Source organism: Eurosta solidaginis, chromosome 2 (genome assembly GCF_040869045.1).
Source record: "Eurosta solidaginis isolate ZX-2024a chromosome 2, ASM4086904v1, whole genome shotgun sequence".
In the NCBI taxonomy this organism is placed as follows: domain Eukaryota; kingdom Metazoa; phylum Arthropoda; class Insecta; order Diptera; family Tephritidae; genus Eurosta; species Eurosta solidaginis.
In genome coordinates, this window is record NC_090320.1 from 19,729,007 (window position 1) to 19,744,544 (window position 15,538).

The window sequence follows — 15,538 nt, forward strand, 5'->3', positions numbered from 1 at the left end:
CCGTTAATCTTACGGCGTACACAGATGTCGTTGCAGTTGCAAAGTGCCCTTCAACAATTAACTCTTTGACGGAATGGGCGCTTCGGGATATATATCTGGGCATCTAATATCGGGTAGGCAAAGAAGACGGATATGGAATTGTTTACTGAGAGGTATAAGATCCCGAATTGAAGTAGGTCCAAACTAGGAAGGGTGACCCCACAGGAGAAAGCTCAACGTGAAGGAGAGAGTGAGAAATTCCTCGACGGCACTTTATGCATGTAAAGTAGTGCTGACGTGTACTTTGGGTCTCTCGGATTCTGTCTCTCTCATTGGGTATTTACAGCGATTGTAAAGCCTGTCCAATACTATGGAAACTTTGTTTAATGGACAGTCACACAAAAAAGAACCTTATTCAAAAAATTAAAGAAGTTATGCAGATAAGCAATGCTTGGCATAACGGTAGCCCTGAACACAACCCCTACAGCTGCACTGTATGCCATTCTGCACGTCCCACCTGTAGACCTGGCGGTGAAGTACATAGCGCAAAAAACTGCAAAGAGACTTAATGGATCGGAGCAGCTTGAGCGCAAATCATACGGTCATAGTAGTATAGCGTTATCAATCCCCGGACGAACGGGCTATTTAGTTCCCTTCCTGCGCTTCGATCCGTCACCTAGAGCCACATATAGAATTAGAAGATTGACGAAAGAGTGCCCAAATGGCAGACAAGACGATTCCAAAGTAATGATAGGAGTACGGTCTGCGTTATAGTGTGCTAACGGGGAAATAAACAGATCATACAAGCTGCCGGATCACTGTAGTGTTTTTCAGATGGAAGTAGTAGCCGTAACCAAATCAGTAGAAACACTGGAATAAAATAGCTTAAACTGCATCCGTGTGAACTTTTATATTGACAACCAAGCAGCAATAATCTCGCATATCACAGACAGAAATGATAGAACTAGAAATGAAAAGGCGGATGGGGTAGCTAAAAGAGTGTATCCCCCTATAAAGACGCATTCTCCAGTAGACGTCTCTATTAGTTTTGGCGAGATTAAAATAAGGGAAGAGTTGTGCATTGATCAAATAAGAAGGAAATGCGTTGAACGAAACGCGAGGCTGCAAAGTGTCAAAGGTCAAACAAAGTTACTCTCAGCGTTGAAAAGAGGGGACTGGGGGTCATGATAAGAAACTCTGACTTGACACTGCCTTCTGGCGTAGTATGCTCTTGAATGAGGCCTCATCGGTGATAGCAGGTGTACAGAATGCGGGTTGGAGGAGGGAACGATCGCAGACGATTTGTGCTCGTGTCCTGCGTTCTCGAGGCTAATACTCCAGCTGTAAGGAGTGACACAGCTATCAGATCTATAAGCAGCACATAGCATAGGTCCCAGAAAGAATCTAGTATTTGCCAATAAAACTGCTCAGCCTTTTGTAAAGTTCTTCAGAGTATGTACACGTCTGCTAGACACTGATTTTGAAGCGGTGACGTACTCTGGCTAATTCAGTAGGACAGGGGACTTCCCGCTTCACTTTTATCTATTCAACTAATGCAAGAAACATTTTCTGAGTGTTCCAATCCTTTTACATGTCACAGATAATGTCAATTTGTGAACTTTATCAGCAAGCATAGAGGGAATGGGTGTGATAGCCAACCCTTCAATGAGCCTTCAAATGAGGATACACTCTAGTTTCAGTAGGTATATTTCTAGTAAATCCGTGACCTTGCTGCTTAGCTGGAGAGCATCTTTTACAGAGGCGATAGTAACCAGCGGGAGAGCCTTGAGTACCCGAGTCTGATACATCGAAACAAATCAAATTCTAGCCACCCAATGCAGATGCTTCAGAAAGGGATAAATATGTACAACTTTTGCGCTATGCTTCCAGTCTAATGCTTGGTCGCTCTGCCTGGAGTGATTGCTTACCTAAATCTGTTCTCGATATGTATATTTACGGTTTTAATCTCCAACGTATTCTCTGACCAGGGTCGGTATCGCGTTATACGATTCGTGATCGAAATCAATTTTTTAAATTGCAATAGGTCTGAAACGGGCAATCGGAATAGGGAAATATGTGAACTTGTGGCTACCAGTACTCATTAGATCCATAATTTATTATCATTACCACGAATCTTTTGACAGTTTCTGATTTATTGTTTGCGTGACATTGCTTTTCGATACATGATCGTATAACACGATACGGGCTCAGTTTTTCGGATTTTAAAGAGCACTCTGTCATTAAAAGTGGAAGATTTGGGACGTCTACGGAGCAAGCTTCAAGGGATGCGCCCTTTTTAGCTAGTTCGTCCGCTTTTTGTTGTTGTTGTTGTTGTTGTAGCGATAAGGTTGCTCCCCGAAGGCTTTGGGGAGTGTTATCGATGTGATGGTCCTTTGCCGGATACAGATCCGGTACGCTCCGGTACCACAGCACCATTAAGGTGCTAGCCCGACCATCTCGGGTACGATTTATGTGGCCACATTAAACCTTCAGGCCATCCCCTCCCTCCCCACCCCCAAGTTCCATGAGGAGCTTGGGGTCGCCAGACCTCGTCTGTTAGTGAAACAGGATTCGGCGCAGATAGGTGAGGTTGACAATTAGGTTTGGAGAAGATATATATTGCGCTAGCAACCTGAGGGGTTGCGCTACACACCCCTTGAATCTGGTATTTTAGTCGCCTCTTACGACAGGCATACCTACCGCGGGTATATTCTTACCCCCTTACCCGCTGGGGGGTCGTCCGCTTTTTCATTCCCATCTATTCCCATATGCCCTGGGACCCAACATAGATGTATGCTTCTCCCTGTCCCGATTCTCTCCAGAGACTGCTTACACTCTAACACGCATTTAGATGCTGTGCTATGCGAGTTTATTGCCTTAATTGCTGCTTGACTGTCAATATAAAAGTTAACACGGTTGCAGCTTAAGCTATTCTCTTCCAGGGTTTCTACTGCTTTGGTTACGGCTAATATTTCCGCTTGGAAAACGCTACAGTAAACCGGCAGCCTGTAGGATCTGCTTATTTCCGGTTCAGCGCATTATACCGCAGACCCTACTCCTTCCACTACTTTGGAACCATCGGTGTACACACGTATCGCCCCTTCCGCCATTTGCGCACCCTTGCGCCAACCGTCCACCTCTATTGTGGCCTTAAGATCTCCCTCGAAGCGCAGATAGGGAAACAGGTAGTCTGTTCGTCTTGTGATTGATGACGCTATACTACTATGGCCATATGGTCGGCGCTCAAGCTGCCCCAAAGCACCGAGCCTGGTTGCGGTCGTTAATGCTTTGTTCTTTGCTACCAGGTCTACAGGTGGAATGTGCAGAATGGCATACAGTGCAGCCGTCGGGGTTGTTTTCAGGGCTCCCGTAATGCCAAGCATCGATAGTCTGCATACCCCCTCTAATTTTTTGAGGTATGTTGTTTTTTGTGTGGCTTTCTACCAAACAAGAACTCCATAGTATAGAATAGGGCTTACAATCGCTGTGAAAACCCAATGAGAAAGAGAGGGCGATAGGCCTCACATATACCCCAGTCGTTTACATGTATAGAGTGCCGTTGATGCCTTCTTGACCCTCTCCTCCACGTTGAGCTTCCATGACAGCTTACTGTCTAGGATGATTCCTAGATATTTTGTGCAAGGTTTCTCCTGTAAGGTCACCCCTCCTAACTTAGGCCTGGTCCAATTTGGGACCTTGTACCTCTTTGTAAACAAGACCATATCCGTCTTCCCCGCATTGACTTTCAACCCGATATTAGATGCCCAGGTATGAATATCCCGAAGCGCCCGATCCATCAAAGAACTAATCGTTGGAAGGCACTTTCCACTTATGACAATTGCAACGTCATCTGCGTAAGCCGTAAGTTTTACGGGTCTCTCATCGAATTGCCTGAACAGTTGGTTGATGACCAGCGTCCACAGCAGAGGTGATAGACGATCCATCTTATTAAGGCAGGATGTACTTTAATGTAATGTTAACACGATAACTTGAGCAAAAATCGATATACCTTTACTAAACTTAGTTCAGGTACTTGTCTGAACTCACTTTATCTTGGTATAAAAAATGAACAAAATCCGACTATGACCACGCCCACTTTTTCGATATCAAAAATTACGAAAAATGAAAAAAATGCCATAATTTTATACATAATATGAAAAAAGGGATTGAACATGTTGATTGGTTTATTGACGCAAAATATAACTTTAGAAAAAACCTTGTAAAATGGGTGTGACACCTACCATATTAAGTAGAAGAAAATGAAAAAGTTCTACAGGGCGAAATCAAAAGCCCTTGGAATCTTGGCAGGAATACTGTTCGGTACCCGACAGATGATGTTCTGGGTCACCCTGTACCACATTTTGGTCGATATCTCTAAAATACCTTCACATATAAAACTAAGGGCCACTCCCTTTTAAAACCCTCATTAATACCTTTAATTTGATACCCATATCGTACAAACACATTCTAGAGTCACCCCTGGTCCACCTTTATGGCGATATCTCGAAAAGACCTCCACCTATAGAACTAACGCCCACTCCCTTTTAAAATACTCATTATCCCCTTTCGTTTGATACCCATATCGTACAAACAAATTCTAGAGACTTATTTCGTGGCCTCGTACAATCCCCACTGTGATGTAATCTTTCTGCAATTTAACATGCAGCCGATCCATCTGATAAAAGCAGGATGTACTTTAATGTAATTAAGACCATCCATAATCGCACATTTTGCAACAATATTGAAAGCCCCGGCAATGTCCAAGAATACTCCTAGAGCATACTCCTTATATTCCAGGGATTTCACAATGCTTATTACCACCCTATGCAATGCGGTGTCTACAGACTTGCCTTTGGTGTATGCATGCTGTGTTGTGGAGAGCAGCTTTTCATCCACGTTGGACTTTATGTACACATCTATCAGCCTCTCAAAGGTTTTGAGCAGAAATGATGTTAAGTTAATGGGTCTAGTCTTTGGGATACACGTGACCGATCTTCCCCGCCTTTGGTATAAAAGCTACACGAGCAGTTTTCCAAAGTCGGTACATGATTCAGTCTTATGCACCCATCGAATATTATTTTAAGCCATTCCTCGACCGCCCTACTTGAGGCTTGTAGCATGGCCGAGAATATACCATCTGGGCCCGGCGCTTTAAACTTAGAAAACGTCTTCACTGCCCACTCGATCTTGGTATCGGTCACCAAGCCCGGCACTACTAGCTCCGTGATCGAAGTGTGAGTGATGTCTGCTGGCTCTTCTAAACCGTCTCCCGATGGGAAATTTGTATCGAGAAGCACCTCAAGGGATTCCTCACTACTACGTGACCATTCCCCGTTCTCTTTCTTTATTAGTCCCTGGACTATGTTTCCCTGTGCTAGGACCTCTTTCAACCGTGCTGTTTCGCTGGAGCACTCTATGTCCATACAGAAACTTTTCCATGAGTTTCTCTACGCCCTGGTAATTTCACGCTTGTAGATCCTTAGTAGATTCCTGTACTCGCAGATTTTGGGTAGCAGAAAAAAAAAACTATTTTAATTTTAAGTCTCCATTGAGAAACCCCAACTCTGACCCCTATCCTTTAACTCTTTATAACCGCGACCAAAATTTATGTGATAATTTTAACCTAAGTATTGTCATTTGGAGGAGTAAAGGCTGAATTATGTAATTCAGTCTCATCTCAAGTCTCTAAGTTTGAGATTTTCCATTAGTGACAATTTGTGTGACTTGAGATGGTTTCGGTATTCAGTAAACGAAAATCACAAAAAAATTCAGCCACTCGGGTCCTATATTTATATTCCGTCAAACACTGTTAAAATATCAGCTGTAAAAAAACTGTAGTCCGATGGAGCCAGTCAATAACCTCTTAAGAGTTTCTACCAATGGAACATTTTTTTTTTGTGGCACAGATGAAGGAAAACGGGGAAGTTGAATCTAAAATTAAAAAAATGTATGTAAGGCGCGATAACCTCCGAAGAGATCTAAGGCCGAGCTTCTCTTCCAATTTTCGTCGTCCTCTTGATTTTCCCTACAAATTAGACGGACGGGACCTACATGTTTTATGCCGACTCCGAACGGCATCTGCAAGGCAGATGAGTTTTCATTGAGATTTTCATGGCAGAAATACGCCCGGAGCGCTTGCCAAACACTGCCAAGGGGCCACCCCGCTTAGAAAAATTTTCTTCTAACTGAAAAATCTTATTTCTAAAATTTTGATGTTGCTTTGCCCGGGGTGTGTACCCAGGGCATACGGTGTGGTAGGCGGAGCACGCTACCATCACTGATGTATTTAAATGACTTAAACTGAAGTATCTGTTTTTGTTATATTATAGACAAAATATCCACAATTTACTTGGTCAATGCACAATGTGTTCATTTACAAAATCCATTTTACAACAATAGCAAAATAAGTAGTAACATTTTGACATATAGCAAGAAAGCAATAGATTGTCTTTGCGAAGTTTCAGTCAAATTCGACTACATCTTCATGTCTTTTGAATATTTTATATAATCAAGAGCCCTATGGTTTTATGTAAGCGAGTTATCCGCGAGATTTACCTAAAAAGGAAACCAATCAACTCACAAGAGCCTAACATTTTTTGATCTCACACAATTAATGAAAAAAAGCAACCCAATTACGAAGTATACAAAATATGCTATGAAGTACTTTTTCTTTGTATGGCTTACCTTCGGACACCATGAAGATGATTTAAGACTTTCCTGGTTTATAATTAAATACTTGTTTGTTTGTTTTCGAAATGGTACCGTCACAATATACAAGTAAATGCTTCTTTCATTTCAGTTGCTCTTAAACAAACATAATAGTTCATGTTCAATATTTATAAAACGGTGTTAAGCTCATGAATTCTTAAATATTAAACTACTTGAATAATTAGAAGGGGATAATTTTGCTATTGACCAATTTTAGGCATTTTTTGCACCCAACTCCTAAATTGATTTAACATATCTGATGGCAATGAAAGTATACAAAAACATAACCTTGGGGAAAAAGTATTTAGTACTGAATGGAAAAAAGTATGCATTCATTTCAAGTTTACATTCATTAAAAATTGCATTCATTAAATTAGCTTTGGGTTAAAGTATTTTAAGCCATTCAGGAATGGAGATATATAATATGCAACCAAAAAATCACAAATTTTTAAAAGAATGCTGAGAGAATGCACACTCAATTGATTCAATCTTTTTACAGCTCTAGTCGTCGTACATCGATTTGTCACTGATAATGCTAAGCCAATCCGTCTAGTTCCTCGTAGTATTCCATTGGCAAATCGCCTGTTATACTTGCGGAAAAGGATTAAAAATTCGAATTTGACTTGCACTAAAGCAAATTTTTGGTCATTTTCAGCCAATTTCTATTATATACAAATGAAAAATTTGGTTTTTTAGGAATATCCAGATATTGAACGACAAAGAAGCTATTGCCAAGAGTTGAATTCAATTGATTACCAACTATAATCGAACTTTACTATCCATAAATTTAAGTTTGCAACTTTTATTCTTTTCACAGTGAGTACAAAACATTCAAATACAAAGTTAAGAGATACCATAAAATGTTTAATGGAGTATACAACTTTTTTAACGTACGATTTCTCGAATTGGTTCGAGAAGAAATTTCTCGGGAACATCAACTCGAATCTCGTCAGACTCGCAAGCTTCAACATTAAATCCAATCGGTGCATTGCAGTGTTATACATATGTACATATATAAATAATGATTTCTTTTCGCTTGCGTTCGAACAAACTCGAGGAATTGTAAGCTCTTAAAATTATTCATATGGATATGTATATATGTTTAGTGAAGTGTCATTGAAAACGCAACACATAAGTATGTATTTTTAATGAACAAAAAAAAAACAACAGCGCATATTTATAATATTCCAATGTGGCGACTAAATTTCTGGAGACTCCAACTTCTCGCTTTTTTTTATATGTAAAAACTAAAAAAAAATGAATCAACGTGTATAAAATTTGATGTTATATGACAGCGGTTTATAATAAGACCGCTCCGTCCAAAGTTAAAACTAATTCCGTTTACAAGAAAGCAAAATACGCAATTTTTCGTCAGCACTCACAAGCCATAATTCAGAAACATCTGGACCCATTTTAAACTCGTTGACAGTCATATTCTCAAAATTTATTAAATCAAACATTTCTTTCAAAGCATTTCCTGAATTTAGATCTTCAGAATGAGCTTTGGGTGAATCATCAACCATTTCAATTTTATTTAATGCAACACGATCCATTTTCAGTCCGTGTATTTTGCCGTAGTTTTCTATCAAACAAAACCGTTCGATTTCTTTGAATTTAGAATCAATTTTTTTTAGTAGATCGTAGAAAAGCAAAGCTTCCAAGTCGTATATAGATGTATTACTTATTAATTCCTTAGATTCATAAGGAAAGGCACTCTCATAAATACATGTATCATTTATATATTTGAAGTAAGTTATCTGTCGTCTAAGTTTCCTTTGATATTCATAAATTTGAACATAATCATGCAAGCTTACATGTTCTTCCTTAGCTTTTATTACGATTGTATCATGGCATTCAGTTAGAAGTTTCCCCAGCCAATAATAATCTGCCAAGTAAGCTATATGTTTCAAACGTTTCAAGTTTAAGTATTTAAGGGAATTTTTTTTTCCATATATATAGTCCAACACTATTTTGAAGTCGGTGATATCAGATACGTTAGGCAGTGGTATGTTGGTGCTGGCGTCTGCTTCTTTGTAATTGCAATCGAACATACTTTCAAAAATGGTAGAAGCGCGTGAGAGTATAGATTTATGTGCTCCAATGGTTATGGCGCTTGCTCCTGACCCAATCACAAAACTGCAATCAACGGGCGAGGACTCTTGATCGCCTATTTCGGAAATACTAAACAAATCAAAAAACAATGAATCATAATAAAGTAGACTTTCATCGTATCAATAAATTTTATTTACCTTGAGTCAGTCTCGTCAGCCATTTCCAAATCGAGAATTTTGTGAAATCAGAAGTTCAGTGGCGTTACTATGCAGAATCAAATTCTCTTGTATGGAATTCCCCTTTTTTATGTTACACACTAAAGACACAAGCTCATTGTTTACTATATAGTTTGGCAGCTTAAGTAGAGGTTATGTTGCGAATAGAGTGGAAGGCAGTGGACTAGGCAGTCGAATGTCATATAATGAAGGAATGGTGTTCGGAGTTTTTTCAAAGTTAAAAAAAAAAATGATAAAACCTTTAATATAAATAAAACTATTGTTTTAATAACAACAAAAACGCCATATATATTCTGTATACATTAATTGGCAAGGATTATCTCACTTTAAAATTTGAATTAAATAATCTAAAGTTTTTTTTTGAAACTGAGTCGAGAACTGTGCGTGTGAATGTGCGAATTTTCACCGATCAGCTGTTAGTTGCGCTACTTGGTAAAATTTACAATGCACAAGCTTGTGCACCATGATTAAATCACAAGAGGTTTGCTCGACAGATACATTTTTTGACAATTGCAGCCATTTTGCTCCCAAGTCGAATTGACATCCGTTAACTGTGTTGTTTCTTTGCGAATTTTCGAAAAATATTAGTAGTAGAAATATGAACCAATCAGTTTACAAATACCCGATAAGTACTTATTTAATTTAAATTTTATGATGAATTTATTAACTACGCCATGATCTATTAGTGTGCCTGGACATAGGTTATATGAAAAGTATGGACACCAAGGAATCGTGCACTTTCGTAAACCTATGAACATTCGAAAGTAAACCAATTCAAAATTCATCGTTCAACGTCAAAACCTCGACTATGAAATCGATTCACATAAAAATGTCATTAGTAAATAATGGAAATGCCATAACGAAATGTACACATGGAATATAAAGTTTTAAGACAATAAGCCATTTTCTTTTATTTTTGTTTTTGTCAGTTCATTGTGGCTGCTGAGTAGCGTATCACACCATGTCGGCTGCCTGTTCAAAATCGTGCTATATCAAAATATTTTTCAAAAATTTCCCAATTCAGGATTTGTCACAAAACCGCCCTATATTAGAGTTAGATTGAAGAACGCTTCATCTCAGAATGATTTTCATTAATTCCCTCTTATTGCAAAATGTATTGAAGTTATGCTCATATAGGGAGTTTTTGAAACAAATTTTGAGATAGCGCATTTTTGAATAAAATTCTAACGCACGACATTCTTAAAACAATTTCTGAAAGAATGACCAAACCAACATAACTTTATAAATTCACGAAATATTTAGTAGAAAATGAATTATTTACCCAAAAACTTTTGGCATTTACAAATTTATTATCACTACTAATATACTACCAAAGATACTTATCTACTACAATTTCACTGAAGGGGATTGAATTATTCCCCGTTTCCCTTACTTCGTAAAAGCAACCCGTCCAGATTTTTCAGTTTGGGAGTGTCAAATATGTGCCCATTGTTTACTATATAGTTTGGCAGCTTAATTCGTGGTTATGTTGCGAACAGAGTGGAAGGCACTCGCAGGACGTGAAAATAGGCACTCGAATGGAGTGGAATGAAGAACAGTAGGAAGACCAGAGTTGCATTGGATCAATCATTGCATCAATATTAAACATAAATTTAGAAAAAATAAATAAATACTTGACTATAAGAAAACATTTTCTTTCAATTACTGCAATTAAGGTGTCCTAGATGCTATTTATTCCAAAATTATAACATTTTATGTCTGTTTAAAAATGTAACTTCAATTTCCCTAAGATTTCCATAATATGGAATAGTGATGTTTGTGTGTGTGTGCAAATTTTGAGCGATCAGCTGCTAGTTGCGCTACTTGGTAAAGTTTGCAATGTATGTGCCATAGTGTACAAGTACAAGTGTGTTGACTTATCTGTCAAGCATTCTGACAGGCACTCGCTGGATTCGGAATGACAGCGAATTCAAAATGGATACCATTAGCGAATGCTCCGAATGATTGAAAAATTGAAAAAGTCCATACGATTGGTAGTCAAAAATGTTGTCGTTGAGACTAAAAATGCGACTCTAGACCTGAGATTTCCATCAGGTGAGCGAGGCTGTTTGTAGTTTTGACGTTTATCGCTTAGTGAACACACTTGGTATAGGTACACTATGGTATGTGCCATCATTGAAGAACAAACCTCTAGTAATTGAATCATGTTGTGCACATAGTGTACTTTTACAAGTGTGTCAACTAAGCGATAAACGTCAAAACTACAAACAGCCTCCATTGTGAATGACTTAGTCAGTGTGAAATCTTCTGCATAGACGTCAAAATTCCAGTGATCGGATCACCTGATTTGTATTTGACTATCGCTGTCTCATTCTGTCTCTCTTTCTATCACCCGCTAAAGATAGGCGCCGCCATATTGAACAGCCTGTGAAACCGCTGAAAAGTAGCATATTGAACAGCCTGTCAGGCAGTTGGCAGATAGGATAACACACTTAGTCATCATTCACAATGACAGCCTCGCTCACCTGATGCAAATCTCAGGTCTAGAGTTGCATTTTTGGTACGTAAGAGTACTTCAAGCCCCCGTTACTGATACTTAGCATAGACTTGACTTGACTTGGCGTAAACTTGGCAACTTAGCCACGATTATACTCCACTTGGCGCATAAAATCTGGCATCATAATCAGCGTTGAAATTTATTTTTAAATAAATGTCAATTTGTATGACAAAATGTCAAAATGAAATGGAAACAAACAAATGGCATCTCAAAATGTAAACGTCACTTAGAACTTACATAGAAAATCAAAATTCAACAGACTTCTAAGTCAAGTTAAGTTTTGAGTAATCAGTAACATGCAATGTTCATTTAACAGAACTGTAAGTGACAGTTCGCAAGCCAAGTCAAGTCTATGCTAAGTATCAGTAATGGAGCCTTCAAGCTGAGTTGCATTTGATAGTTTAATAAAACTTTGTAGTATTTACAGATGAAATAGTTGCATATATTTCCGCGGAAATACGAATAATAGAAGATTTGTAGCCTGCAACAATGCGGAAACATACGGAAAGCAAAATTTATTTAAATTACAGTCAAAATATAAAGCGCCACACGTGTAACATGGAAACAAAGGCTGTTTACAGAATAACATAAGGGCAAAATTATATAAACACTTTGGTCGCTTCAAAGCAAAGATAACGTACGGCGTTTCATTGTTTTTCGTATGGCGTTGTCAAAGCGTAGGCACGTAACCAAAGCAATTATGTAAATTTTTCGATACTTCGCCCGACAGATGAATTAATCAGACCAATTCTAAATATTCTCGCGGAATTTTTTTCTCGCGGATTTTGTTATTCCCGCGGAAAAATTCCTCCAATTCTTTTCTTCTAAGGAGAAGAATAATTGGGGAATAGGAATTTCGAATTTTCGAAGTCAGCTGTTTTGTCACTTGAAATTTCGTTGCGCATTTCTTATTTTGTTTAAAAAATTGAAAAGTTTAATTATTGTTGCGAATTTGTTTGAAATTAAGAAATAAGGTATAAACAATGCACATTATTGCATTTCATGTGGTATTCACTGGAATAAGTAATGAATTGGTGCCACAGCAACATCAACAGAGGAGCATAAGAAGAAGAAGGCGGCGGGATAACACAAATCCGCCGGAGTTGCATGCATTCATTCTGCAAAGCAATTTTCTGGCGGCCAAGTCGAGTTGAGTTCACCTTTCGCTATATGCCAAAATCTATTTAAGCCTTCTTAAAAAATCCTTGCGCAATTTCTGGATGGCTGCATCAAATATGCGAAGAGCTCTTCCCTTGCTTATGATATACTTTTCGACTTAAAATAATGAATATTGTGGTTGTTGTTGTTGAATTAACAGTGAGAATATTGTGGTAGAATGTAAATACATATTTTAGCACAAATTTGGACAAATAAGTGGTTTTACTTAAAACAACCAATTTCCTTTAACTATTTTGATGCATTCCCTTTAATTTAACTAGTGAAAAAACTCCTATGAAATGGCAGAGAAATCTCCCTCTCCCTGACATTCATAATACCTACTTTTCTCCCATAACCAGTTTCCGCTTTTTCGAACATTGTTCAGAATAGGAGGAAAGGGAGAAGTGAAAAAACTCACAAGGAACAAGGAATTTTCGTTTAGAATCGGGCTGAATGAATGCAACACAACCAAAGCGTCTGTGTAAATCCGCCTTAGTCTTTGTAGCTGTGAAAGTCTCCTGCAAATAAAATGGTGAGATAAGTGCAAACAAATCAAACTCCTATGTGACACTACTTTATTTTCTGTGTATTTTTCTTGTATTTTCTCTTATACTTTTTTGTCGAGGGAGCCAATAAGGTTTCAGTACTGGTGTAAGTGTGTGAACTATATTTAAAAAAACTAACGAAATACAAGAAAAATACAACGTAGTTCATTAAAAACAAACAAGCCAGTTTGTATTTCGATAGGGTTTTTTGACATTATGTTATGGAATCGCATCTACGATGGAAGCAGTAAGGAAGGCGGTCGGCATGATGTGGTGGTGCACAGTGGCTAGTCATTGTCGGCTGGGGCGGGTCCTTGCCAACCTTACTGTTCCTGCGCCATAAACAGAAAAAAGTTCCTATCATGCCTATCAAAACTGAAAGCTGTCAAAATCAAAAAAAAACCTGACAGAAGGGCAGAGACCGACTCAAAACGCTTACAACTTCAAAATGAAACGACATCCGGTCGAACCGGATGCCACGGACAGACCGTTAAATTCAAAACTTTAAAAATTCAAAAAACTGACGCAAAAAAAATTATCGAACCGGACACGACCGGTTACTAACTGCTGAAAATTAAAACAAAAAGCTGAAAATTAAAATGAAAGCAAAAAGAAAAATAACCAAAGAGGGCCGAATATATATAGGGGGCGCCGCGGGTGGTGTTGCGACGCCCGGTGCTTAGCCCACCCTCAAAATCCATGGCCACCGACGCACCCAAATTTCGGTGGCCCCTTACCTGGTAACCCTAAGTGCCTTCTAAATAAACAAGAAAGTCAGCATTCCCATTTAAAATTACAAATTTATTCAAAATTCATTATTAATATGTTGTTGTTAAACCTTTTCTTTAAAAAATCATTGGATTATTAGCTAAATTTCTAATATAAACTATACTCTCTAACAACAAAGGTATTCAAATTAATTTGCTTATATTTTGTTAACCAAAAATATATATAAAGTTCTCTTTTGGTTACTATCATTAGGGGTTGGTGGGTGTGTTGGGTGTTGGTGTTGTTGGTTGCGAGTGTATATAAGTTACATCCATACATACTTGTTATATACACATACTATTTTAGTGTTATATAGTTTAGCCCCTTATTAATTTTGGCCTTAAAGTACATTGTTACAATAATCACCTATTATTTGCTTTTTTTTTCACTTACAAAAATTATTATGTTGTTATAGTAGAACTTATTTTTGAGTGTAACAAAATATCAAATTGGTATAATGCTAATGCGCATAGTATAATGATAATAATATGTAATATGTACTAAGAAAATTTGTTACAAAACCAATAAAGATAACATTGCGATAGCAATAGGTATTACGTGCACGTATGTTACTTTCGTCGTGTTGTTCGAAAGATATTGCCCGCAATAGGGATTCATATGTATATATATCTAATCTAATCTAATATATATTAGGGGGACTCATGATAGCATATAAACTTATAAGGTGTAAAATTATATCCATTTACACACGCGGTTATATGAACGCACCTAGTAATACTCTTGATAAACTTGATTGTTTTTCAGCTGTATTATTTCCAAAAAAATTTTTTTGATTGTTATACAAATTAAAAAATACCAGGATTAAGTGAAAAATCAAAACTAAAACGCCTTTACTTGCTGATGTTGGAGATTTTTGATGAAAATGCCGTCTGTAATGTCTGCAAGGTTGCATTCCTTTGAGTTTACCGCGTTTACACAATGAAATGTGCGCGTAAATTTATACAAATTGTGTAAATGATTTTTTATACAAAATTTGACAGCTCCTGCGTAAACTAGATAAATTTATACGTTTACACACTTTATAAGGCATTTATACGGTTACATGAGTCCCCCTATTATAAATGGCAAAGTTTGGATGTTTGGATGTTTAGATGTTTGGATGTTTGTCCAGACGTTTGTCTTTGTGACTCAATAACGCAAGAACGGCTGGACCGATTTGGATGAAATTTTGCAGACATATAGCCAATAGTCTAGAAGGATCTACTAGCTATATATTTTTCAAAAGGGGCGTGGTCCCCGCCCCCTAGGAACAGTTATAATTTAATTATTATATTTTTTCGTCTTTGCGACTGAATCACGCCAGAATGGCTCCACGGATTGTGATGAAATTTGGGACACAGCAGTAGTCTACTAGCGAAATTTTTTTCGAACATGGAAAGAGGGGTGGGGGTCCCACGAGCCCTTCGAGCAATTACTTTTTAATAATTTTTACACATTATAACTTTACGTATACTGGCCTTCACCAATATCACAGACTCAAGGGGTCAAATAAGTCGAGGGCTTATAGAGTAAGCAGTGAAACACTCCGCCGCCCCCCCCCCCCCCCCCCCCGC

The 15,538-nt window shown here is 38.0% G+C and overlaps 2 protein-coding genes across 30 annotated transcripts in view; one reads left to right on the forward strand and one right to left on the reverse strand.

Annotated features, from left to right (window-relative positions):
- The window catches only part of Lar (tyrosine-protein phosphatase Lar), a 1,659,242-nt gene that overhangs the window by 519,347 nt on the left and 1,124,357 nt on the right, over nt 1-15,538 (forward strand). Inside the window, exon 1 of one of the 29 annotated variants that reach the window (XM_067764596.1) lies at nt 7,399-7,503. The exons of the other annotated variants lie outside the window; for them this stretch is intronic. The gene's annotated coding sequence lies outside the window, so the exon portion shown is untranslated. Of the gene's footprint in view, nt 1-7,398; nt 7,504-15,538 lie in introns of those variants that run through there. 29 annotated transcript variants of the gene reach the window in all.
- On the reverse strand, nt 7,474-9,071 carry LOC137239373 (uncharacterized). The gene is made up of 2 exons (XM_067764616.1): nt 8,937-9,071; nt 7,474-8,868 (listed from the first exon to the last, which is right to left on the reverse strand). Exons 1-2 carry the CDS (start codon nt 8,957-8,959, stop codon nt 8,019-8,021), a joined length of 873 nt encoding a protein of 290 aa, XP_067620717.1. The 5' UTR covers nt 8,960-9,071; the 3' UTR covers nt 7,474-8,018.

Coding starts and splice junctions, on each gene's coding strand:
- LOC137239373 (XM_067764616.1), bottom strand. CDS start 8,959: ATGGCTGACGAGACTGACTCAAG. Junction 8,869..8,936: donor GCTGACGAGACTGACTCAAG/GTAAATAAAATT, acceptor TGATTTGTTTAG/TATTTCCGAAATAGGCGATC.